The 24,014-nt window shown below is 38.0% G+C and overlaps 4 protein-coding genes across 8 annotated transcripts; 1 reads left to right on the forward strand and 3 right to left on the reverse strand.

The window, feature by feature from the left end:
- The first annotated feature begins 738 nt into the window (after positions 1-738).
- On the forward strand, positions 739-4,970 carry LOC144567435 (RNA-binding (RRM/RBD/RNP motifs) family protein). 3 transcript variants are annotated; one of them, XR_013515410.1, is made up of 5 exons: positions 739-1,154; positions 1,791-2,810; positions 3,568-3,657; positions 4,537-4,848; positions 4,897-4,970. XR_013515410.1 is itself a non-coding variant. In XM_078317572.1 (3 exons), the coding sequence occupies exons 1-2, from the start codon at positions 933-935 to the stop codon at positions 2,808-2,810; spliced, it is 1,242 nt and encodes a 413-aa protein (XP_078173698.1). In that variant the 5' UTR covers positions 739-932; the 3' UTR covers positions 3,568-4,970. The 3 variants fall into 3 exon arrangements, 1 of the variants encoding a protein (XP_078173698.1); XR_013515409.1 differs by having other exon boundaries at positions 3,568-4,848; XM_078317572.1 differs by having other exon boundaries at positions 3,568-4,970.
- A 3,935-nt stretch (positions 4,971-8,905) lies between these two features.
- On the reverse strand, positions 8,906-11,176 carry LOC144567591 (uncharacterized). The gene has a single exon (XM_078317754.1). It carries the CDS (start codon positions 11,141-11,143, stop codon positions 9,020-9,022), a length of 2,124 nt encoding a protein of 707 aa, XP_078173880.1. The 5' UTR covers positions 11,144-11,176; the 3' UTR covers positions 8,906-9,019.
- Positions 11,177-11,476: 300 nt separating this feature from the next.
- Positions 11,477-17,527, reverse strand: LOC144567395 (protein unc-13 homolog). Its single transcript, XM_078317520.1, has 7 exons — positions 16,757-17,527; positions 16,046-16,579; positions 15,055-15,417; positions 13,904-14,374; positions 13,157-13,343; positions 12,510-12,880; positions 11,477-12,364 (listed from the first exon to the last, which is right to left on the reverse strand). The coding sequence occupies exons 1-7, from the start codon at positions 17,450-17,452 to the stop codon at positions 11,717-11,719; spliced, it is 3,270 nt and encodes a 1,089-aa protein (XP_078173646.1). The 5' UTR covers positions 17,453-17,527; the 3' UTR covers positions 11,477-11,716.
- Positions 17,528-20,126: 2,599 nt separating this feature from the next.
- On the reverse strand, positions 20,127-23,624 carry LOC144567396 (uncharacterized). Of its 3 annotated transcripts, none has more exons than XM_078317521.1 (4): positions 23,263-23,624; positions 22,234-22,565; positions 21,031-21,953; positions 20,127-20,427 (listed from the first exon to the last, which is right to left on the reverse strand). In XM_078317521.1, exons 1-3 carry the CDS (start codon positions 23,356-23,358, stop codon positions 21,068-21,070), a joined length of 1,314 nt encoding a protein of 437 aa, XP_078173647.1. In that variant the 5' UTR covers positions 23,359-23,624; the 3' UTR covers positions 20,127-20,427; positions 21,031-21,067. The 3 variants fall into 3 exon arrangements, with proteins under 3 accessions (XP_078173647.1, XP_078173648.1, XP_078173649.1); XM_078317522.1 differs by having other exon boundaries at positions 21,041-21,953; positions 23,263-23,604; XM_078317523.1 differs by lacking the exon at positions 20,127-20,427 and adding an exon at positions 20,527-21,008 and having other exon boundaries at positions 21,041-21,953; positions 23,263-23,604.
- Between the last annotated feature and the right edge of the window lie 390 nt (positions 23,625-24,014).

Below are 24,014 nucleotides of genomic sequence, written 5' to 3' on the forward strand. Positions count from 1 at the left end.
ATTCACTCTTAAAATTTTTAAAGAAATAATCATCTTCCAAATACTTTTTTTTGCACCACAAAATGCACACTTGTATATTGTGTAACTGCACTCTAATTTATTGTATTGATATACACTTGCGTTTTAATAAAAATACATATGTTGATAACTTACACGAGTTTGACTACGTAATATATTTTGAAATCATAAACTCTTAAAAAAAAAATTGATCTTCAAATACATTTTAATATAAAAATAACATTAAACGGTTCAGATTTACTATTTAAAATCTGAAAATAGAAATCTGAATCATAATATGAGTTAATCCGTTACCATAGCCTCACTCTTTAAACATGATGTAAACACACTGTTAACATATAGTTGTTAAAAAATGATTAATATAATCAGGAGAGTGAGAACTTGGGGAATTATTTTTTTAGTCAGGTATCTATCAAAAAGACTAGGTCAGTCGGAGAAAAGCGCACCATGCGACGCCTCGTTTGGACTCGGGTGAAGAATGCTTCAAAACAACGGCACAGTACCTCAGCCTCGTGCTGTGAAACCTTAACTTCTCCAGAGATACTTTCTATAATTTATTACTGTAGCGAGTCAATGATACTTCTTACTAAGTAGTTAAAAGTGAATCACCACACGGAAGTTGTATAAGGTATGCTGACTCAAGAATCGTACACCGAGTCCTTGCAGAAAACGATCCGAAATCTTTCCCCAAATCCAACTAAACCCTACGTGAACTGTGATCCGTCCGATCTCCACCGAATCTAGAGATCTCTCATTCCCAGCCCATCTCTCTACCGAATACATCCTCTCACTCTGCTGCTCTCGTCTCTCCAGCCCCCCTCTCCGTGCCTCCGCCCCCATCTCTCTCTTCGCACTGAATTTACTCTCTAGAGAGAGAGAGAGAGAGAGACGAAATATACAAGTAGAGCGAAATTATGGATTCCGACGAAGGGAAGTTGTTTATCGGCGGGATCTCGTGGGAGACGACGGAGGACAAGCTGAAGGAGCACTTTGGCCAGTATGGAGGCGTATCTCAGGCGGTGATAATGAGAGACAAGGCGACGGGGCGGCCAAGAGGGTTTGGCTTCGTCGTCTTTACTGATCCGGCGATTTTGGATCGCGTACTGCAAGATCGGCACACAATCGATGGACGAACGGTGAGTGTCCTTTTAGTTTTGTTAGATTAATCCTTTGGTTACTTTAAGAGTCGTCAGAAAGCTGCTGCCAGCCACTGCTGCTTGCCTGATTTGGCAGTTGTGCAATTTTGAGTTTAAAGTGAAATTTTGCACTTATTTGTATGGATGATGAGAACTTCTGTAGTTTTATTTGGAAAATTGGGACTTCTTAGTGTACGATTTTTTGGAATCATATTGATTAGATCCTATATTTACATGTTTGTTGCATATAGATTTGAACTACTAGAAATTGTTAAAAAAATGCAGCAAAATTGAACAAGTAATATAAATTACAGCAAGATTTTGTTAAAATTGAGCATGAGGTTGCATACAAAGTATCAATTTTGTCAATATCCTGCATTAACTTGCTGAGAACGTGAACTATAGAGTGGTTGCATCATGCAAAGTTAGGCAATTTCTTTCTTATTTCTGTAAGCAGCTACTATATTTGAGGGTTGACCTGGGGTTATGCAAAAGGTATCCTTGGTTGACAATATCATAGTAAATTTAAATATCTGAGCTTGCGCAGTTTATTATTCATGGAGCTATTCCTCCTGATATAAGTTATCTCCTTCCTCATTATTTTAATAGACACTATTAAATCTTTTGTAATGGCAGGTGGAAGCTAAACGAGCCATGTCAAGAGAGGAGCAACAAGCATCAAAGACAACAAACCCTAACTCAACTGGCCGGAACGGCGGGGGCGGGGCTGATGGTGGTGGTGGCGGCAACATTCGCACTAAGAAAATTTTTGTTGGTGGGCTCCCACCAACCATCACTGAAGACAGCTTCCGTGATTACTTCCAGACCTACGGTGACGTCACTGATATTGTCATCATGATAGATCAGAACACCGGCAGGCCCCGTGGCTTCGGTTTTGTCACTTTTGACACCGAGGAAGCCGTTGACCACGTCCTTCACAAGAATTTCCATGATTTGAACGGCAAGTCAGTTGAGGTTAAGCGTGCCTTGCCAAGAGAATCAAATTCTAATAATGCCGGTGGTGGAGGTGGTGGTGGTCGGTCCACGGGTGGTGGCGGGGGGTATCAGGGTAGCGGGTATACTGGTTCTAACATAGGTGGTTATGACACCAGGGGAGATGGTAATCGATACATGTCGGCACAACAGGGCAGCGGTGGCGGTGGGTACCCATCTTATGGGTCGGGTTATGGTACTGCTAGCTATGGGTATGGAGGTGGGAATGCTGGTTCAGGCTATGGAGGATATGGGTATCCAAGTATGCCTGCTGGTGCTCCACGTGGTGCTTGGAGCAGCCAGGCTCAGACAGGTTACGGGTCTGGTGGCTACAGTGCAAATACAGCAGCTTATGGTACGAGCACCGGTTGGAGTACGCCATCAGGTGGTGCCGGTCCCACTGGTCAGCCAGCTGCTGCAAATACTGGGTATGGTGGTCAGGGATATGGTGGGTATGGCGGGTATGGCAGCGAGCAGACTACTGGTGGGTACGGGGGAGGGTACGGCAGTGCAGGGGTGAATGCATCAGCTTATGGAAGCGGTTGGAAACCTGACGCATCTCAAGGCGGAGGTTATGGAACTGGACAGGTTAATGGGCCCCATGGGGGGTCTGCTGGCTATGGTGGAGGATACGGTGTACCCCAGCAAAGGCCGGCTCAGTAGGTAAGGGCTGTGTTGAATTTGACGGATGAATTGCAATACATAGGCAAATACAGGCTTGAGGAGATCTTCTCTGTTCACTAGTAGATCTATCTGGTTAAGTAATTTAAAGTAGCTGTTATTTGGTTTCTAAGTATCTTGAATGTTTTTTTTGCTTTTTTGTTCTTAAATGTTGTGTTGTAGGTGTGCTTGGTTCTCGCAACACTTGGCTTCGAATTAGAATATTTTATTATGGGTATGATTGGGAATGAATTATTATTGCATAGCTATAACTCTAGTCATGTCAATCTAGAGAAGCTATTGTCGTGTCTAATGTTCCATTCCATTTTTGGTTCTTGTTTTCCTTTCTTAATAATGTCTCTACTTGGGTTGATTATGAAAAGGTTATAATGTTTATCATAATGCACCATAAAGTTAAAATCTTTTGGTAATAGTTGCTGCTGCCACATAACCTAACGGCATGGATACTACTTGGGTAGTAGATTCTACTTTAAAATATTGCTTTGAACTAAAATGTTTTTGGGGGATTATAATTAAACAGGAATTCATTTTCTAATCAGTGTGACTTCTCTCCTCTTCACCAATTATTCAGTTGTCAGCATAGGTCAGCTCGTGAGTAGTATATTTGGTTACTAGGAGTAAGGAGTAAGATAATTAAGTAGGTTAATTACTAGGAGTAAGGAGTAAGATCGTAAGTAGTAGGCATATTTTACTGTGGCTTACTCCTTTGCTTGGTCCTGGATTTGACCTTTTTGTACAGGGGATGTTGCTCTTAATCTCTACCCATATGGGTTGAAGCATCTCAAAAAGGAAAAAGGCAACATGGACAATTCAACCGGATTTTTCTCTGGTATGTTGCTTCATTTCCCAGTCAATGTGAATTTGTAGTGGTCCCTTAAAGTATATTTTTTTATATATATGTAGGGTCTGATAACTACTTTGAGTAGCTTTTGTTTTATACAAGTATCTTGGTAGTTAAAGTAGCTTTATATTTTAACTTATTTATGTTTACATAGCTTGGACCCTAGTTTCTATTATTGATCTTTAATTTAGAATCCAACATTTAGGTTCAAGGTATTTGTTTCTGACATTAGAGTATCCTGACTATGACTAGGAAGTTGCCTTACTATGGGATGTGATATTTCTATTTCTCACTTTCACGTTTACACTTTTGAGAAATGAATGTGCCTGTTCTGTTTAGTTGGTTAAATTTTATTTTTGTTTATCAGTAAATGAATATTTAATGTACTTTTGAAAATATATAATTACCTATGGGAAGGGATCACTGGACAACTATTTATATTGACTATCTTGGCAATTGTCAAAAATAAAATTTAGCTTTCACATCTGACATTACAGAAGTGATCTACATGGTGTACATCGGTTATAAAAATGAAGAGATCTGTTTCATGTTGTACTGGTCATCGAGGGATATAAATTTTCAACTGTCTGAAATTAATGGTTCTTGAGCATCACCAAACAATATTCACACTCTTTCTCTCTGATCCAAGTAGCAGTTCAATCATTGTTAGCTATTAAAATTAGATTAAGAACCTCTGGATATCCTTCCTTTGTATCTTCTCTCTTATAAGCCAGTTTATGTTATCATTACTGTAGGTATCTCCTGTATTAAATTACAATATGATAGATGTATTGAATAAGCATATTGCAGTTGCAGAGCCTTTTTCCTCCCCCCCCCTTTTTTTTTTCTCTTTTTCCTTCTGTACAGGAATTTTCTGATTTGTCTACCCTGGTTGGATTCAAGCACGCATTACAGTTGGAGTGAGTTACCATATGCATCTCTTATGCATTGATTGTATTAAAATTGTTTCTTTTTTTCTGGAAGGGCGTGGATACCTAATATTTATCATATTTTTCTCTTCATCTTCTTTATTACCTTCTGTAATTTGGAATGTTAACTGTGGGTTTTGATTAATTTTCTGAACTGCATTGGTTATTTCGTAGTAATTATCACATCGTTACCAAGCTTTCTAGTTATTAAATCAAGAGATAGTTCACAGCTTTGTTTCCAAGCTTTCTAGTTATTAAATCAAGAGATAGTTCACAGCTTTGTTTCCAAAGTCATTAGTTTTCAGTGGTTTGTACCACAATTTGATATCATTTTAGTATCTTCTGTTTGCTTTTTATATATATTTTCTAAAATGCTTGTTTTAAGTTTGTTATCTTATTTGAGAAATATTTCATTGTCATCATCATTTTCATTTTGGTGAATATTAATGAGTTTCAAACTTGTCATTACAGGCCGGTGTCATGCCGGTCTACATGGAATTGCATCCTCTGAGTCGACACAAATTTTGAGTTAAGATCTGGGTTGTTCGATTTAGATCCGCACTAATATGAAAGAGCCCTGTGTATTATAGACTGGGCTGGATTGCCTCAAATTCTAATCGCACGGTCTGGAAATGAACTCAAAACAGTACCGTTAATGCAGAGGATGTGAATTCGCCTACATGCTTCATTACCTGTGTCATGTCGTGCATGTGTCCCAGCCTGGACGTGCAGCATGTTCCTTTAAAATATTTTTCATTCAAAATTAGCCAAAGATGCACTTCATGTGTTATCTTTTAATTTTATTTTTTTGAGAAAAAATAATTCAATGGTAAAACTTTATTAAAAGGTTACTAATAAAACTAGAAAGTAGGGAGAAACTGAAAAAAAACTGATATTTTTAGGAATAAAGAAATTATGTTTTCAACGAAACTTCATTCAAATTTCCCTTTTTATGCGGGCTTGTGATCAGTTTTGCAGGAAAGCATAATTAACAGTTGAAAATTTGCAGATTCATTAATCATTATTAAGTATTGTAAAACAATGATTATTTAAATTAACTTTTTTTGTTGCTACAGTGCTTTTGAAAGTTTAAATTATCTTTTCACAGAAGTAAAATAATTTTACATATACCTATTCTTTGGTGTTTATGCTCACGTTTGTTAATGTTTGTCCAATGTTTGGGTTGTATTGAAATTTGGTGTGATGGGTACAAAATTCAATGGTCTGAATGTGATTAGTTTTTGTATCCATCTTAATAAATAGTAAAAAAAAATTCAAAAAAAATATAAAATTTGGTCTCCAAGAACATTTTATTGTAGAGATCACATCTAACGGTTTGGATCGACGATTTGGACTTTGAAAATGTAAAAAATGATTATGGTAACTTGTTATAACTCAAAAATTGTTGTAACTTGATCCCTCCTCTTTGAATATAAAATATATCGATAGTTTTTGAATTCGGGATATTTTGAATGATAATTTGAACTTTATAATGGTTCAATATGAATATTAGAACTTTTTAATCAATTTGGTGTTTTTTTTCTTGATGAAACATTTTTACTATTAGTATAAATATAAAATATAATTTTTGAAATAAAAAAAATGTTATTTATGATAGTTTTTGCTATAACTTTTTTTTTTTTTGTCTTTCCGCTATGCTGCTATAAACGCTATTTAGAACCTTGATTGCAAAACATTTTTGACAAGCAAATCTCTGGATATTTTAGATACAAAACCGTCTTCAGCCATTGAGCATACTCGTCTAGCATAAATATTTATAGAAGAATTGTAGCATTTGTGCTATCACATATCCATAAATATCCAAATGTTCGGGTTGATTCGAAATCAATGGTCCAGATCAACGCCTCTCTTCATCCACCTCTACGGCTCTACTTATTGTTTTCGTGTTCAACCAATTTCAGCAATGGCAACCTATGTACTTGATAGACAAGTTTCAGGAAGTGCGTATTCAGGGCCGGTCCTGAAGATTTTGGGGCTCGGGGCGGGATAAAAATTTGAGTCCTTTATATAGGGGTGTAAATAAATCAGATATTATCCGATTTCGTTCGGATCTGAATCAGGAAAATTACTTAAATTACCTGATCTGTATTCGTATCTAAAACTATCGATATTTGTATCCATATCCGAAAAGTTATAACGGATAAGAATATTGTTTAATAATTAACTATCTGTATCCGCATCTATATTCGTTTTCGAAAAGTTACAACGGATAATGATACAGTTTAATAATTAACTATCCGTAACTATCTTTATCTAACCATTTACACCTCTACTCCACAAGAAATAATTTGTTAAATACCAATGATTTATTACTTATATTTTAATTGCATGGTATTGATATATGATCGTTAATGTAGCTGGTTCAAGACTCTCTTTGTTTTTTTTTTTTGTCCTGTATGCTTAAAAAAAAACATTATTGATCTTGAATTGATATTTTTGATTAGCAATATAATATTAGGAGATGAATAGTGACTAATATTTTGGTAATATGATATATGTTTTGTATCCAACAAATTTATTATGAAAAATATTAGATCTAATTAAGAAATGAAAAAAAAAAAACTATATTTAGATATTATACTTTACTAGAATGTATATTAGTATTTTTTTTAATTATCCGAATTATATTTATATCCATCCAATATCTCATCCATATTCGTATACATTTAATATCCAATCTGTATCCGTATCCGTATCCGAGACTATCCATATTCGCATCCGTATTCAAAAAATCCTAACGGATAAAGATACGGTTTGATCACTATTCGATCCGTATCCGACCATTTATACCCTTACCTTTATATACATATATTATTTTATTAATATGCCAATAGATCATTCTTATTTATAGAAAAGTTTAGAACTTTTATATATACAAAATTTGATTTCTAATATTTTATTTATTTTTAATATATACAAATAATTTTTTTGTAATATATACATACTAAAATTTTTTTTGGGGCCCTCTGGATCCTGGGGTCCGGGGCCATCGCCCTGGGTGCCTTGCCCCAGGACTGGGCATGTGCGTATCCTTTGAGATATCTCAATTTTTGCGTGACCGACGTGTCCGGTGCCTATTCGGGGGTGATGTAGGGGATCAGTATTATGTGTGCTTTGATTCGTGCAGAACGTATTTAAACGGTTGGGATTTTCCATAAAGTCACGCAAAGTTTGAGATATCTCAGAGGATACGAATTCAGTTTCAGAACGGTTCCAGGCACGTTTGTGGTTGTTGTATACCTTCTTGAAATACGTTGGAAAACCTTGCAAATTTAGGGGGAAATTGTAAGAACTTTTAATTAGTATGAAAAATGTGGAAAAAGGAGGCTAACTTATATTGTTATTTGGAATTTAAATTTTGAAAAAAAAAAGGTTTTTATTATTATTTAAAATAGAAAAATGTTATGAGAACTAAATTTTCTGCTTTTCCCCCTTTTCCTGACTTGGGACTAGCTATATTTAACAAAAAATAAGCAATTAAAATTAGCTAGTATAGCATTCCTACAAAAAACACAATATGAAGTGGTAGAAGTTATAAATTTAGGAAAAATTATTATTACATATCTAACTTCATCCTAATCATATTTTTTTGGCGTACTGGTTGTCAATCTTGTATCAGTCACCAGATTCTGTCATCTGGCTCTTCCTCAAACCCACCCCCACCCACACGCACACACACATCTCATGGTCATAATAACATCTGGAGCCATGGGTGCCAGGATCGTCCCTACAGTCTCTTGATTTTGTCAACATTTTGAAATGTAAAATGTCAATGCCATCCTCCATACACTCAGAGATGGAGTGATAACATAACAATGATCTTGAGATAGAGGTAACAGCACTTCTTGGGGTCAGGATCCTGATCCTGATCAGTCTACCCTTGATCGAGGGAATTGAGCCCGCATGAACTCATAATCCTCCCAGGTGGCATCCTCATCTGCTAGGTTAGACCATTTTCTTTTACCAGGATTTGTGTTGTACCCACATTACCCTTCTTCACCAACCTCCTGTCAAGGATGGCTAAAGGTTCAATTCGCACCTTTGACTGCAATCGGATTAAGGACCGAGGAAGTTTGATGCAGCCTGGCGAGACGGAATATGCTTGCTAGATTGAGGCAAACTCACTTCAAGCGGAACCCTAGTATAGTTCTCAAATCGACAAGAGCAGGCTTGACAAATCAGGTAATTCTTTGATTTGTGAAGTTTGAATACTGATGGGGCCAAAATGAGAGTTTAGCTTCAAAACAAATGTTTTTTTTTGGTAGTGCAGTTTGAAATATGAATCTTTCAAAGAAAAATAACTTCTATAAAATAGCGCTATACTAGACATCCATTTATTTCAACTTATAAATAAATAAATCACTCAAATAAATTAGGAAACATGCACATAAGAAAATACATCAATTAGTTTGCTCTGGAAATGTTGTTGCCTCACTAGAGCTCCAATTAATTAACTCAGTAGATGGGAACTCATAGAATGAATCCAACTCTTCATTAATCATAGATGAAGAACTTCGTGCTGAGGAAATGCTCTTCAGTGTGTCGTCTAAGACCTCTTGCATCCTATCAATTTTATGGAAATACCAAAACCTCCATTTTTTCTTAAAGAGTAAAATACCAAAAAAGGTCCATATTCCCAAAATAAAACCAAACATCACAAATCCGAACAACCACACAATCTCTCTGTTATCAGTATCCTCACTCTCATCTATTATGCTTCCATTTTGATTAGTCAAGTCGGATGTTTTGCATGCCTCTAATGGAAATCCACATAATCCATCATTACCGGCATAAATTTGTGGGTTATCCAAAGTTTGCATTTGACTCCCCATGGGAATCTTGCCCGAAAGATTGTTATTTGATAGATTCAAGAAACTGAGAGATGTAATGCTAGCTATGCTTGGTGGAATTGGACCTGATAGTTCATTATTTGACAAATCTAGGAATTCCAATGCTTGCAAATCTCCAATCCTTTCAGGAATAGTATGGGTGAAATGATTGTTTGATAAGTTGAGGAATAGTAACCCGAATAGTCTCGTTAACTCAGTAGGAATTTCATCGGTCAGAGAATTGCTTGAAAGGTCGATACCATTAACAAGTGCAAGGTTCTGCTGAAATGATAGTTCGCTCCCTTTCCATGTAATTGAGATACTCTCCATATATGTAAATTTCGAACTATCAAGTTTATTCCATGTTTGTTGTACAGTCATGGAAGTAAGGTTGCCTATGCTTTGAGGTATACTTCCATAAAAGTTGTTGCTAGAAAGATCCATCAATTGAAGCTTACCTAGGTTTTCTAAAACCGGGATAGTTCCATTAAACATGTTTGATCTTAGGCTAAGAATTTTAAGTGAAGGAAAGCTATATCCTAACCATTCTGGGATTTCACCGTATAAATCGTTCTTTCCGAGATCTAGAACAACCAAATTGCGACAATATTTTAGCGCAGAAGGAAACCGTCCGACCAAAGAATTATTCTCCAAATGAATAGATAGAAGGGGTGGCATATGTCCTCCGGAAATCGGTATCTCACCCGAGAAATTATTACTTCCCAAAATCATCATTTCGAGGTTCTTTATTTCCCACCAACATTGCGGGAGTTCACCAGATAATTGATTACTTGAAAGATCAAGTGCTAGTAAAGAGTCCAATTTACAAAAGAAGGAAGGTAAGATACCATTCAAGAAATTCTCTCTGATGAACAAATATTGCAAATTAGGCAATAAAGAGAAATTCCACGAATGAGTGCCGTCATTGCCAATGAATAATTGTTGCAATTGACCATGAAGGTTGAGTCCTGACAAATCAAGCGACTCGAGTTTCGAAAAATTTGCTATAAAAGAAGGGATAGGCACAAACAAAGAATTCGTACTCAAATTGAGAACCCGTAAGAAACCCAAATTGGCAAGTTCTGACGGGATTCTTCCTGTCAAGTTGTTTGAACCGAGATGTAAAACATTTAGCTGTGTCAGTTTTCCAATGAACTCTGGAATTGTGCCATTGAAATAGTTGTAAACAAGATTCAACTCAACCAAATTAACCAAATTCCCGATTCCCTCTGGTATTGTACCGGTGAGACCATTCATTCCAAGATTCAGGTACTTTAGTTGGGTGAGGGCCCCGATACTTTGTGGTATAGAACCCCTTAATCCGTTACCAGAAAGATCCAAAGAAACTAAATTAGTGAGGTATGAAATAGATTCAGGAATTCTTCCATGTATTAAATGGTTACCACTGAAATTGAGATGAGTGAGGTTTGGCAAAGAGATCAAGTTGAGGTTGTTAATTGTACCATTAAGGCCTGTGTTCGGCAAATTAAGCTCGGTAACAGTGCCGTTTGAGTCGCATATGATACCGTACCAGTTGCAAAATTTGGTGGAATTGGAGAGAGACCATGAGTTGAGAGCAATAGGATCATACAAGGAGGATTTCCATTTGAGGAGTGCCTCTACCTCTGTTTCTCCTTTGGCTTGGAAAGAGCAGAGATGAAAGAGGAAGAACAGGTAATATAAGTGCCTTTTCATTTTTGCGTTTGTTTATTAAGACAGCAATTGCTGTTGCTTGGGAAAGAGAAAATCACATGTATTATATCCTTGCTGGTCAAAATGAGTGTCACTTTCAAAAGTATTAAAAAATCAAAAGAGGTGTGCTTCACCCCACCAACCTTCACTAAAAAAATAAAAGAAATAAAAGAGCTTTACATCTCTCAAACTATTTGGACGGCTACCAAATTAATATTTGCTTATCACACTCCAAAAAAAAAAAAATTAAAGCGAAAAAATTAAAGCTTGGAAATTTCGGATATATTGGAAACATATGTAAAAAAATTCATCTATTATTTATGGAGAAAGAAGAGCTTGACTAAGCTTAAATTACTGTAACAAAGAAAAGGCTAAATTTTGTTGAAACTGTCAAACTCAAGAGACAGGATTTGATAAACCTCACCTTTTCCTTTACAACAAAAACAATCAAACTCCATAGCAAGTTAAATCAATGTTGTCTACACCTTACATGTGATATAATCAGCATATCCACAACAAATAACGAAAAAAATTAATGCTCTCTTTTTCTCCTCCTTTGTAATGCAGAATAATACATTATCTCCTCTTTGCTAGCTGGAAATTGCGTTTTAAGAACTGGTTCGCTGCGTCATCGTTTCTATGACACAATACCCGGAGTATTGTGTTCGGATCGGCTCGGTTCCACTTGCCGGTGGTTGGTGGCATTGGTACAACTGTTGCTGGGCTGGTTTTCTGTCCATTGGGTCCCACACCAACTCCAACTGTGATCCCACCCAATCCACTCGCTTCGCATGCTGCAATACTAAACTCCTCTATCAACCTCTCCGTGCAGATACCCATCAACCCGATTATACCTTCTACAACCTCCGCCTCCCGGTCAACCGCCTCTTCGGCGACCAACCCCTCTCCGCATGTACAAAATGCCTTCTTCAAGCTCTTAAGATCATCTTCAATTAACTCATGGTCGGCAAGGGTGAACGATCGCTCACTGCCGCCGGCAAGGAGCACAAGGAGAAACGCCTCATAGGAGGCTTTCATAACCTCCTTGACAGCGAGTGGCTGTGCACGGTCAACGAGGAGGGTGGTAAGGAGGGTTAGGTTTTGCTTTAGGATGCGGAGGCTCGGGCGGATGCGAGTGCTCTCGACGTTGCCAACGTAGAGGCCGTCGTAGAAGGAGTGGTGTGAGTCGAGGAAGATGAGGCGGTACGCAGCCACCTCTGATACCTATACTTGTTCAAAAGTTCAATATATTAGCAAGGAGTAACTGGGCTGATCATTTTCCAAAATTTAGCAATTGGCTATTTTGTAAAATTCATTGTTTGAAATATAAGCAACAAAGGAGTTCAAAAACTAAACAAAATTACAGTACCTGTTGGATGGCATTCTGCACGGCAGAGCGAGCAATCTCAAAGCGATGCGAGAATGGTGCAAGTCGGCGGTTTGGGAGGTTCGCTGCGGTGGCGGTGTTTGATGATGAGAAGAAGGTGAGTGATTTGTCAAGTGTGCTCAAGTAGTTGATGATGTAGTGGAGAGTATTGAGGCGGATGTAGAGGCGTTGTGTGCCACGGCTAGTTGATGGTCGTGGGTTTTGACCATCTGAGCCGCTCGAGGATTTTCCCTGGTGGGGCCCGGAGCCGTTCTTGCATGGGTTTGCTGCTCTTTTCCAGAGTTTAATGAATTTCGAATCCTGGTTGCACCTTGTCAATGGGGGCAGGTTTGGTAAATAACTCTGCCTCGTACCTGTAGATTGTTTGTTTAGAGATGAATGACTAATATTTTAACATGTGCCAGGTATCAATATTGAAACAGAGAATTGTGTAAATGGTGCCAGTAAGGAGTTCTTTTGCTAAGTACACAGGAATAACCAATTTTTTTTTTTGGACAATGTCTCAAAGAAAGTACAATAATCATGTAGTACCATTGCCTGAATTATCCATATATATAGTTTCTCAATTAGATCCAAAAGTATTATTTGCGTAAATGTTATGAATAAAGTATGATTGGTTATGTTCATACCGCAAGATGAGACAAAGGAAGTGTAGTCCTGGATGAGAGCACCCAAACCATCTGCGAGTTCTTGGACCATTTCGTCCCTCGCCCCCACCGGTATCTCAAAGAACTCATCTACCGTTACCTTTGCCAACTTCATCAAGTCGACTGCCGATTGTGCGATCGGCTCTGACTTTGCCTTTGGTATCCAGCTCTACAACATCAAACAACATTTCACTGATCCAGCAATAACAAGGCTACCACTTAAGCTATACAGAGTGCCTGATTGCCTCTTTCTTCATAGCACCTAGTTGGTTCACTAACATGGTATCAAAGCTAGGGGTGTTCACTGAATCTGGTTGATTTCGTTTTCAATCGAACCAACAAATTTTGGATTAAATGGTTTGGTTTGAATTTTTGAATTACTTCAATTTTTTGTATATGGTTTTGTTTAATCTCTCTTATTCAGTTTTGACCTTTTGAAATTTAATCTCTCTTATTTCGGTTCAATCAAACATACTGAAATTTACTATGTTTCTTTTTTATTTGGTTGATAAGTTTAATTCGGTTAGTTCGGTTAGATTTTTGAAAACCAAATAAAATTTTGGTTCGACTATTTTAATTCGGTTTTAACTTTTATGAGCACCTCTAATCAAAGCAACAGGTCCCAGTCTACCATAAAAATAATTAATGAATGGTATTGAAAGAATCAAGCTTCTAAATTTTTTATATATACCAATATAGTGCACCAATTCGGTATGCTTGGTTAATTACCTCGGTTTCCTTAGCTCTGTTGAGGCATTCCCTTCCAATCCTGAGCCTCTCCTCAATCCAACTCTTGAGCAATCCAACCACAATTGACTCAACATCGTACGGCACCATCTCCTTCACGATCGCTTTGCCTCCATCATCGCTCTCGGAAGAATCCTCTACCACCATTTGAACCAACACCTTCTCCATTCTGCCGGCTGAGTGCAACACTCGAACCAACTCATTAGTCAAACTTGTAACCTTAGCTAGGTATTGCTTTAGCACTACACCAAAACAGTTGTGAAGAGTGATCACAGCTATAGCGTGCGGGGCCAGGTGCCATCGCCTTAGCAGTGGGCTGTAAGTTTCTTTCTCGAAAACAGCCAGTTGCTCGGTGTCTTTTGCTAGTTGTGTAAGGATCGTGCTTGGGTCTTGCTCTTCCATTTCCACCATCACGCCCTCATTGTGACCGACATCAATTCCATTTTCTAATATCTGTATTTGTCAACATGGCACAGTTGGGGTGATCTTTGTGATTTCTTGGTACTTCATACAATTCCAGGTATATGTAACTAGGATAATTTGTGCAAAGAACAGAAAACTAGCATGAATTGTTAAATGAGGAGGGTTAAAATGCATCCTCTTTTTGTGCTCCTAACGTGCACCCTCTCCTCATATCTTCATTTTCAAAGTTCAAATAGTTGATTTGAATCTTCCAATGTGTTATTCATATTAAAATGTGCTTGGAGACCAAATTTTACATTTTTTTTGAATTTTTTTATTATTTTTTCAGAATTTCTGATTAAACTAAACAATAATAAAAAATTCAGCAAAGTAGTGATTTTCAAAAATTCTGAAAAAATAGTAAAAAATTTTCAAAAAAATGTAAAATTTGGTCTCCAAGCACATTTAATATGAAGAACACATTGGAAGGTTCGAATTGACTATTTGAACTTTGAAAATAAAGATATGAGGGGAGGATGCACGTTAGGAGCACAAAAGGGAGGGTGTATTTTAACTCTCCTCTTGTTAAATAGATATATGAAATGTACTTATGTATACTATGGATCTATTGTGTAACAAAAGTTAAACAGAAATATGTACACTGATACCCCTATAATCCTATCAATTAACATCATAAAATCAATAAATTAACAAAGGAAATATTTGCATACCTTGGTGAAGGCACTCCTCATGGAAGACCTAATGTAATAATCGACACGGTTATTCGACATGCAAGACAACAATGCATTAGTGTCGATCAATCCACTGGTCAAACAACTAGCTGCACTTGGTACATCTTCTGATATAATCTTGCAAGAGGTAAGGGCCAACGAGAGAATGTATTCCATTGTGTAAACAGAGCCTCTTTCAAAACTCTCATGGTACTCCATGAGCCGCTTCTCTAACCACCCCTGCATTGTCCCCATCACACTTGAGAGAATTTTCATGTAGCAACTGTCACGCTCCCCTTTTTTCGCATCAGTCGCTACCTCCGCAAGCATCGTTTGTGTGGCACTGATCAGGTCTGGCTCCACCTGAAAATATTTCACATAATTAATTGATTTGTACAAATAGAAAGCCAGAATGGATTATAATTGACCATAACCTCGTCACATATTGGTACTTTGATACTGTACCAAGTTCAAGAACTTCACTCCATTTATTTCTTGAAATCTAGTTTTTTTTTTTTTTTTTTTTTTTTTTTAAATCTAGTTGAGTGAGGCTCTTGTACTATGCATAGAGCGGATTGGTCCGAACTAAGGATCAATATTTTTTTTTTTAAAGTCAACAACTAGTCAATCTAAACCATTCAACATGATCTTTAAACGAAAATGTACATACAGTTGAATTTATATTTTTTAGAATTTTTTTAGTATCTTTTTTAGATGGGTAGAAAACTTCTGCATGGTCTAAAATCTTTAGATCAAGTGATTTTCTACCTATCTAAAAAAATATATATAAAGAATATAAAATTTAATATGAAAGTACATTTTCATAAGGAGATTATATTGAATGGTTCAAATTGATTATTTGGACATTGAAAATAGAAATATTGATCCATAGTACGAACCAATATGTGCTATGCATAGTACCGTAGCCTAACTCAATCTAGTTTTCTATACAAATATTTAGACAAGTAATGAACACTACTGGACACCTCACCTGACTGGTGATGACGTACTGTTGGAAGAGAACCCATGCAAAGCATATGTTGTGTATCATCCGATTTATGCCAAGAATTGGCCATGTCCTTTTCATAAGCTCGACCAACTCGTCGACCTCATCTAACACCACAGTCTCTTCCCGGAGGTCGAAAATTGACTGGAGAAGTGCCACATACAAATGCACGTTCAACGGGTACCCATCGGCCCAGTGGCATGAGTCACCTTGGCCTCCTCCGGGGGCCCGCCATGCCAGAGTGAGAACAGCACTTTGTAGGTGGCGTATTGGTTCGAGAACTTTGTTTGTCATGTCGAGGGGCCTTGCTTCTACTGCACGGCTGACTTCATTGATTCTTTGTGCATTTGGATTGGGCCGTTCGAGAGGATAGTATGGGTAAAGGATAAGGGCGGCTTCTAGAATCTTCATCTGGCGCCGCTGCCAGAGGTGGTACTCATGCAAATCATTGAACTCGGTTGATTTCAGTTGCCGAAGGAGCTCTAGAGGGAGTACTATTAGATCGGCTCTTTTGTTTACCTGGTAAGTAATGAATAGATTTAATTTAACAGGTCTTTTCATAGATGAAAAAAAACAAAAGGAAAATTCAAAATTGAACCTTAATTAGTACATTGCAATAAAAATGCTCAAGAAAGGTAAAAATATATATTTATACGAATCAAAGCATGCATTTGTACATTGCATGAATCAACTAACCTGGCCAACCATGGTGCGCATTAGAGTCTTCCTGAGTCGAGCATCGCTCAACTCAGCGACTCGCATCTGCTGTCGCATGATCTCGGCAGAAGTCATTGGCCTTCTTCCCTTCCCAGGCGATGAACCAGGCAAACTATTCATCGTTACTGTAGCCCCCACTAACCCGGTGGACCCTACCATCCCTGAGCTCACCGAAGACTGACTCATTGTCCTTGTCATTGGCTGTGACGCCCTCCTTGCCTTCAACCCTAGCACCTTCTTTATCTTACTATTCACCATATTCATCCCGGTCCCACCCTTGGGCCCCACCCCTCCTATATGGCTCCCACCGCTAGGCGATACCTCTCCATTAGATTCCCCCGAAGAATTTGAATGGTTATAACTCATAGGTCCGCTTCGGGTTGCATTGAAGCTGGGAGAAGAGCGGCATGACATGAAGAAGATTTCATAGGCGGTTTCACGCAGGTCAGTTCGGGAGAGGGACTCGATGCGTCCGAAAGGGCAGTCGAGTTCAACTGTGGCCACATCAGGAAAGGAGTCTGGCTCAGTATCTGACCGGGAGACCGACGAGCCTGAGTGACGGCGACCCATGACTCGTTTATTGCGCGAGCCTACGCGTGAGGGATAGGAGGGATGGGGATACACAGCAAGGAAATTAGGATGAAGAGAGATATGAGACCAACAAGAAAATTTCATGCACGGTTTTGGTTTTTGTGTCTCTATATTTTTAGCAAAGGAAGGTGAGAGGTTAGTTTGAATGCCAGCTCCTAAACGGCATGCAATGAGTAAAAAGGGAAGAAATTTAATGATTGGACCAGGTAAAAAGGAGAGGCTGGAAAGTGGGTCCAGATTCAGTGTACTAATTTGTAGTTACCAAATTGTAAGTGGCATATTGTTGTATAGAATTGGTTCATTAGAGAATTTCTTTTACAGTGAAAAATCGCAGCAGGATTTATCATAGTACTTACCTGGCGCTTTTAGCAGATTTGCTGATTTTAGTAGTTATCCACCCCGAATGAGGAATTTATTTACAATTTTAGCAAAAACATTGTAAGAGGATATATGAAATATAACTGTCAACTCTGTTTCCAATAAGTAAAAATTCTTGGACTATAGGAAAGATTTAATTTAAAGAGTTATTTAGTTGGTAGTTTCCGTTGGTTGTTAGAAAGAAACTTGACCTATGACTCGGAGGTTTTTTAATTCTTTAAAACTTCAGTAGTTCAATAATTCAGTTACTGTAAATTTCAAAAAGCAGCGCAGATTATATAAAAGCACGGAAACTACTAAGAATTACGCTTTTCCTTCCAAAAAAAAAAAAATGCATTTTATGAACTCAAATCTTTAAAGTCCAAACAGTCGATCTAAATTATTCAACATGATATCATATAAAATGTACTTGCAGACCAAATTCTATATTTTTTCAAACTTTTTACTATGTTGTTTAGATAGATAAAAAAAATCAATTGATTTGAAAATTATGGACCATCCAAAAGCAATGGTTTTTCACCTATCTAAAAATATAATAATTTTTAAAAAAAAAATGTAAGATTTGGTCTGCAAGTACATTTTTTATATGGAGATCATGTTTACATTTTTTTTGTTTTGGTTTCTAACATGACCCGTAGGCCTATAGGTTTCCTGAAACCTACTTTCCTTTCTCTAAACATGATTTGCATCCTAATGAAATTACATCAGGTTTGTTCTTGTAGCAAGAATACTGGCATAGTGCTTCCTTCTTTTTCCCAGCCATACATTCTCCCTTGGTTTGCCAGTACATGTGCCTTTTGAATCCACTGGTCTAACCTTCATCGGTACACCACCCTGAACCTGCCTCCAGTTTGGTGCTGCAGCATCCAGGCCGCCCAGATTTGGTCGAAAGATCTCCAGTCATGAATTAGTGGCTGTTTATGAGACAGGGAGTCCACAGTTTCAAGAGAATTAGAGAAAACACAACCCTTTTTGCAAGAGCCTTGCAGCATGAGCTTGTAGGCCTCAAGCACACCCATTGCTTCCACCTGTGCTGCCCCCATGGCCTTAACCGACTTTGATATCCATCTAACAGGCGAGCCTTGTCTGGTTAGGATTACTCCAACTCCCCCATTCCCATTATTATCCCAGGATCCATCAACATAGCACACATATTCTTCTTCCTCCTCATGTGTTGCCATGTTCTCAGTTAGAGTACCAGTCGAGTCTCGGTTTGAAGGGGTTAAATTAGAACATGCCAGTTTAGCCTCTCTGAAATAGCGGTTACAGGTTTGGGTGTTTTGCTGTTTACCCCCCATCACTGCATCATTCCTTGACCTCCATACCGCCCAAGCCATACAGACAAAGCAGTTGATATCAGCATCAGACAATGAGCTGATTATCGCCTGCATAGTCTCTTTGAAGTTGCCTTGGAAGGTATCCTATCTGATGCTAAGAGGAGAGGCCCACCAAGCCGTTCTTGCAAAATGACAGCCAAAGAGAGCGTGCATTACTGTTTCATTGCAGGAGTTGCATAAAAGACAGATGGCAGTAACCGCTGGTATTCTGATGCTTAAAACCTCTCTCACAGTCACAGCAAGGGCATTTTGGGCACATCTCCACACAAAGAGTTTGAGCTTAGGTAGCAGACCCTGATTCTTCCACAGCCACATCCAAAAAGCTTTATCAGATTGCACCCCTATGTTACCTCGTATCAGCTGATAGGCTTTTGCAACAGAAAATTGGTCATTCTTTGCCTTTGTGAACAGTAATGTGTTACGTGCACCAGTTGGCCCTGGTTTTGTTACCTCTGATGTAGCTATATGGAGTGCATCTTGAACTCCAAATCTTGTGAGAAGAGCTTCAAAATCCCCAATTACATGTTTGAGGATCTATGAGCTCAGCTACCACAGCCTCAGCCTCTCTCTGCTCCTTTGTGTCAGCTCTATGATTCTGCCAGTTTTGGAACAACGGTTGAGAGTTGATATGAATGTTCAGACCACTCCCAATTTTCCATTGACCACTCCCAATATGAATGTGTCAGAATCAGGTTTTTCCAGAACTTGGAGCTATTGTGCCTTCGATTGGATGCCCAAAAGCACGATCTAGGGTAGTATTTTGCCCTAATAACCTGAATCCACATCGTTCCCTGTCACATTGCAATTTTCCACACGTTTTTTGCAATTTGGATTGACAGTTTTTATTTTAAAAATAGAGATATCCATAGCACGGGTCGATCCGTAATATGTATATTACCATAGCCTCACTCATTATGGAATGTTAAAAGCTCGAAATTGACAGATAGCTACGAAATATAACCATTTTTTCATATATCATCAGGATTGAGAGTTTGTACCAGCACAAAACGAACTTTTTTCTTCAAATTTTGAAATAAACTGCCTTTAAATGGTAATATACCCTCAATTAAACAATAAGCCAATGAATATCAGAGTTCTATCTATAATCAAGCAAAAACACAATAAGAAAGCACACACCATTAATAAAGTACAATAGAAAGCCTTTAGCTTCATAATACAAACAAATAAAAGAATAACCAACCCAATAAAAGAAAACATACTATAACTATTTCAATCCTTCTATCCTCTCAAATCTCTACAGAAGACTAAGCAACACAAAAGTATTTTCCCAAGCACGCACCAAACAAGTCAGAGAAGAACCCAGCGCCACTTTCCTATCTTCTCCTACAAAGATTCAAGAAGGGTGTAAGAAAGTTTCAACTGAGTTGCTCACCTCAATATGGTACGGGAAATGTACCAATATGATACAGGTAATGTACCCAAATTGGGTAACCCAATTCGAAATAGTGCACTTTTGGCATTTATTAATAATAGGATATACCCTATTGAGGTGAGCAACTGCAATACCTATCTGACAAGTGACAACTGCAATAAAGTACGACTTGCCAAAATAAAATAAATAAATTATAGATTGGCCATTTATCAAACACATTTATGAAAAAATATAGTCATATATTTGTATTTCCGTAAATTTTGTTGTCACTTTCCACAGTTGTCCACTTTTGTAAATAACTAAACAATCCCTTTCCTTCAATTATTTATCCATGTGCAAATTATATTGGCTCCAATTAACATCCCCTATTTCCTTTGGATTCATTTGACTATTTGGTCTACTATAACATTGTCTTTTATGATTTTATCAGCTATACTTTCTATTTGGGATATTTTTTCTCTGTTCTCATTTCCTTTTATTACCATAAAGTTTGTTAAAATCAAGATCCAAAGATAAGCTGAGACAAATAGACCTTGACAAAACAAAAATCATACCTCTCCAAACCTTGTTGAGCAATACCAATTCCCTTGCTCAGCTCCAGTAGCTTCCCACTGTACCAATAATTGGTACGTCATCATGGGACGGGCTTCGGCTTGGGGACCGCCTTGGTGAAGAATTCACCGATGATTCTATTTGTTTGACGATATCCTGCACTGTCAGTGCACCCAAAATTGGTCTTTCCTCCTGACTAAGTGGCAAATTACCAACCTGCCCCTTCTCCAACTTTGAATTATCTGACGAAACCAACCATGTAGAAAGACTCGTATTAACTGAGACCTCATCCCCCTTGTTTTCTTTGTAGAGGTTGGAATTTACAGTTTTGTCTTTGCTTGTTGATTTCTCTGAAACGCTGACCACCTTGGCTTGTTTCCATTGAGATAAATTCTCTACCGGGTTCAAAACCGGGTACACAAACTGACTCCGGTCTCGTGTGTGGAGACCCGGTATGTCAGTTGAAGCAGGGTTACTTTTGCTATTCAGGCTGCTTACTTCTTCATTAGCATTGTTACCAGATAACTCTTTCTCCTTATCTATTGACAATGAAAAAAACGACTCGTATGACTCCTCGTCATTTCCTTCAATTCTAATTCTGAGTTCATCTAATCCTATTCCTTCATCTAATTCATCTAAACCTCCCTCTTCTTCACTATCAGAATAGTAATAATCCTCATCCTCCTCCTCTTCTTCATCATCCAATTCTATTTCATCATCGCTATCACAATTTTGGTACCGGTGGTTTGAGGGGAAGGTGACACAGGTTGGGCTCAGTAGAAGTCGAGATTTTAGATGTGTTTCTTCTTCAATCTCATCGTCTGACGAGTAGCATCTTTCTCCAGCTGGTTCATATGTCTTTACATTCAAATCAAAGGTTACTTTCTTTCTAGGGAGACTACTACTCTTCTTATCATCAGCCCCTCTACAAATAAGAAAATACACAGAATGATCTTACACCATTTTTAAACTAACATGCATGTTTCTCTTTATTTACCTGACTAGGCAAGTCTAGGAGACCAGTTGCATAGTACTCGGCAGTACTGTACCATCTATGAAACAAGGTTACTTGTAATCACCTTAACACAAATTAGCGCAAGCCCTTGATAAATATACACAGGGCTTACACAACAATCTCACGAGAAAATATCCAATACCCCTACTATGAAAATATAAGAACTAAAGGGAAAATAACTAAAATGTACCTTATCTCAGAGAGTTGGGCTTTAGCAGGCTCAACTGGAGTGTGCAATGGAGGCTTCTCCTGAGTGATAGAGTGAACTGGAGGGTTCTGTGGCAGGCTCTTTTTGGAGGAAATAGACTCAACTGCTGATTCTGGAGGAAGGATGTTTTCGGGAGAAAAAGACTCAACAGATAGGTCCAGTGGAAAGGTCATTTCACAATAAGCAGACTCAACTGCAGGATCCAGTGGCAGCTTTTCAGGAGATAGTTGTGGTGTGACCTGTGTCAGGGAAGGTTGTCTCGACTGAGTTGCCACCAATTGAGAAGGTCTAGAGCTTGCATTTCTCTTATTCAACTGAAAAGTGCAAAAAACAGAAATATTAGAATATATCAAAGAAATCCTAATCTAGAGAGAACTTTGCACAGCTTAGAGCTTAATTTTTCTGGTAATTTTGAAAGAGAAAACCAAATTAGAAGCAAGAAGTAATCAAATCAGGGAACCTTCTCTTATTGTAAGCCTGAGACTGGAAGATACTGACTTGCATCTGGTGCCATTATTAAAAAAAGGCAACAGTTTGGTATTGATTCAGTCCAAACAGTCCATTTATAATTTGATAGATATTTATTTGACCTAATCAATCCAGTTTAACTAACAATTATGGCACCCCCACATAAACTGAAGAGATATTTGCTTGAATAATAAACAAGGTAGGAGTAAATTTGAGAAGATTTTTTCTTGATGCATATAGCCCCAACAAAATATAATTTTGACAAAGACACTTCAAATTCTGGGTAGTTTGTTTGCCAACATAAACCTACAATTACACGTGCCTCATATCTTTATCTCACGTACTCTCAAGCCACTGAGAACTTATGAGACAGCTCAAACAGTAAATTCTTACACAATCAGCAGTCAACCTAAAGGTAAAATAAAGAAACCATTTTAGAGGGTATCTACGCAAAAATTCAAGTTTACAGTGGTTTAATTGCAAACTTGTATACATTATATGGGCTAACAAAAAAAACCTTAGAAAACCCAAATTATGCCATACCCGCTCACTATGTGGCCATCTTTTGGCTGAGCGGCGCCTCCTCCTCTCCTTCCTTTCCTCCTTCTCTCCACCGAAGCATCCAAGAAAGCACCCCATTTGAAAAGGAGTGCTAGATCAAGAGTCGCTAGGGTTTAGTTCTGATCGAAGAATTTTGAGAAAGGTTCAAATTTTAAATGCTGTTATTTCCATGGAATTTGGATCGAAAGATGAGAACAACAAGCTCTCTCTCTCTCTCTCCTCTCCTGTATTGCTAATGGCGATCGCAGAGATTTAATGGTGAGAGGTGTGGTCTCTTCTCTTGCGGGGTAAAACGGTCAAGAAGTTGGGATAGGGTTTCTTTCCTTTTATTTTATCAATTCTTTACTCTTTAAGCATTGAATTCCGGGGAATATGACCGTTGGAGCCTTCGTTCAGATTTCAGATCCTCTACGACGTATCTCAAACTTGTTTCTGTATAAGAGATCGCTGACATCATGGATGACCAACTATTATTAACGTATCGGGCTATCGTCCTGTCTATGATATCACACACGAAGAGTAATATCAAGATACGCCACAAGCTATGTCATTTCATCTACTCGAGATAGGGTAGGGCGTTCTTCAAAACTTTCCTTGTACAAAAGCTAGTATGGCTGAAATGTGGGACCTACTTGAAGAATTAATGTTACTGTTGGATGACAGCTAAGTGGGAAAAGGGAATCCAATGTTTGCTGGGCTATGATTTAACAGAGTAGATTTACCTTCATGCAGCA

This window comes from Carex rostrata, chromosome 16 (genome assembly GCF_964058835.1).
Source record: "Carex rostrata chromosome 16, lpCarRost1.2, whole genome shotgun sequence".
In the NCBI taxonomy this organism is placed as follows: domain Eukaryota; kingdom Viridiplantae; phylum Streptophyta; class Magnoliopsida; order Poales; family Cyperaceae; genus Carex; species Carex rostrata.